The sequence below is a fragment of the Egretta garzetta genome, unplaced genomic scaffold (genome assembly GCF_000687185.1).
Source record: "Egretta garzetta isolate BGI_Z169 unplaced genomic scaffold, ASM68718v1 scaffold1037, whole genome shotgun sequence".
Lineage (NCBI taxonomy): Eukaryota > Metazoa > Chordata > Aves > Pelecaniformes > Ardeidae > Egretta > Egretta garzetta.
The window spans coordinates 3,788-4,383 of NW_009260362.1; the positions used below are offsets into that span (position 1 = coordinate 3,788).

At 67.1% G+C, this 596-nt stretch overlaps 1 protein-coding gene across 1 annotated transcript in view; it reads right to left on the reverse strand.

Moving 5' to 3' along the window:
• LOC104130019 (myosin light chain kinase 2, skeletal/cardiac muscle) overlaps positions 1–596 on the reverse strand; it is an 8,159-nt gene that overhangs the window by 884 nt on the left and 6,679 nt on the right. The window contains exon 8 of the mRNA XM_009643011.1: positions 312–498. Within this exon, the coding sequence (XP_009641306.1) occupies positions 312–498 (187 nt within the window). The remainder of the gene's footprint in view (positions 1–311; positions 499–596) is intronic.

Sequence of the window (596 nt, forward strand, 5' to 3'; positions counted from 1 at the left end):
GCTCGAGCCCCTCTGCCCCAGCCACCCCCCCCTTCTCCAGCTGCCCCAAAGCCCCAAAACCCCAGAAACCTGCAGGGGAGGAACCAGCCGAAGGGATGTGCCCAGGGACCGGTGGGGCTGGGCAGGACCCCGTGTGGTCCAACTTGTCCTGCTTGGGGCAGGAGACCCTGGAGGGAGATGGGGCTCTGCCGGGGACAGCCAGGGCTGGGCCCCACGAGGCTCATTTGGCACGGGGTATCGGGGGATGCTGCTGGTCCCGGGGGCAGCGTGTGGTGCCCAGGGGCTGGGCATGCAGCTCTGGGGATGCCCACCCCAGAACCCCCACGGCCGCTGCCAGCCTCGCACCCCTTCTCCTTGATGATGAGGTTTGAGACGAAGTCCTTGGCCTCGTCAGAGACGCTCTCGAAGGTCTCCTCGTCGAAGTACCAGTTGGCAGCCAGGACGTTGTTGAGCGTCTCGGTGTCGTTGTCACCCAGGAAGGGGGAGAGGCCGCTGAGCCTGGGGGTGCAGGGGGGTGAGGAATTGGGTGCCCTCGGGCTGCAGCACCCCCAAACCCCCCTAGAACAGAGCCAATCTGGCTGGGGCTGCCCTGGGGA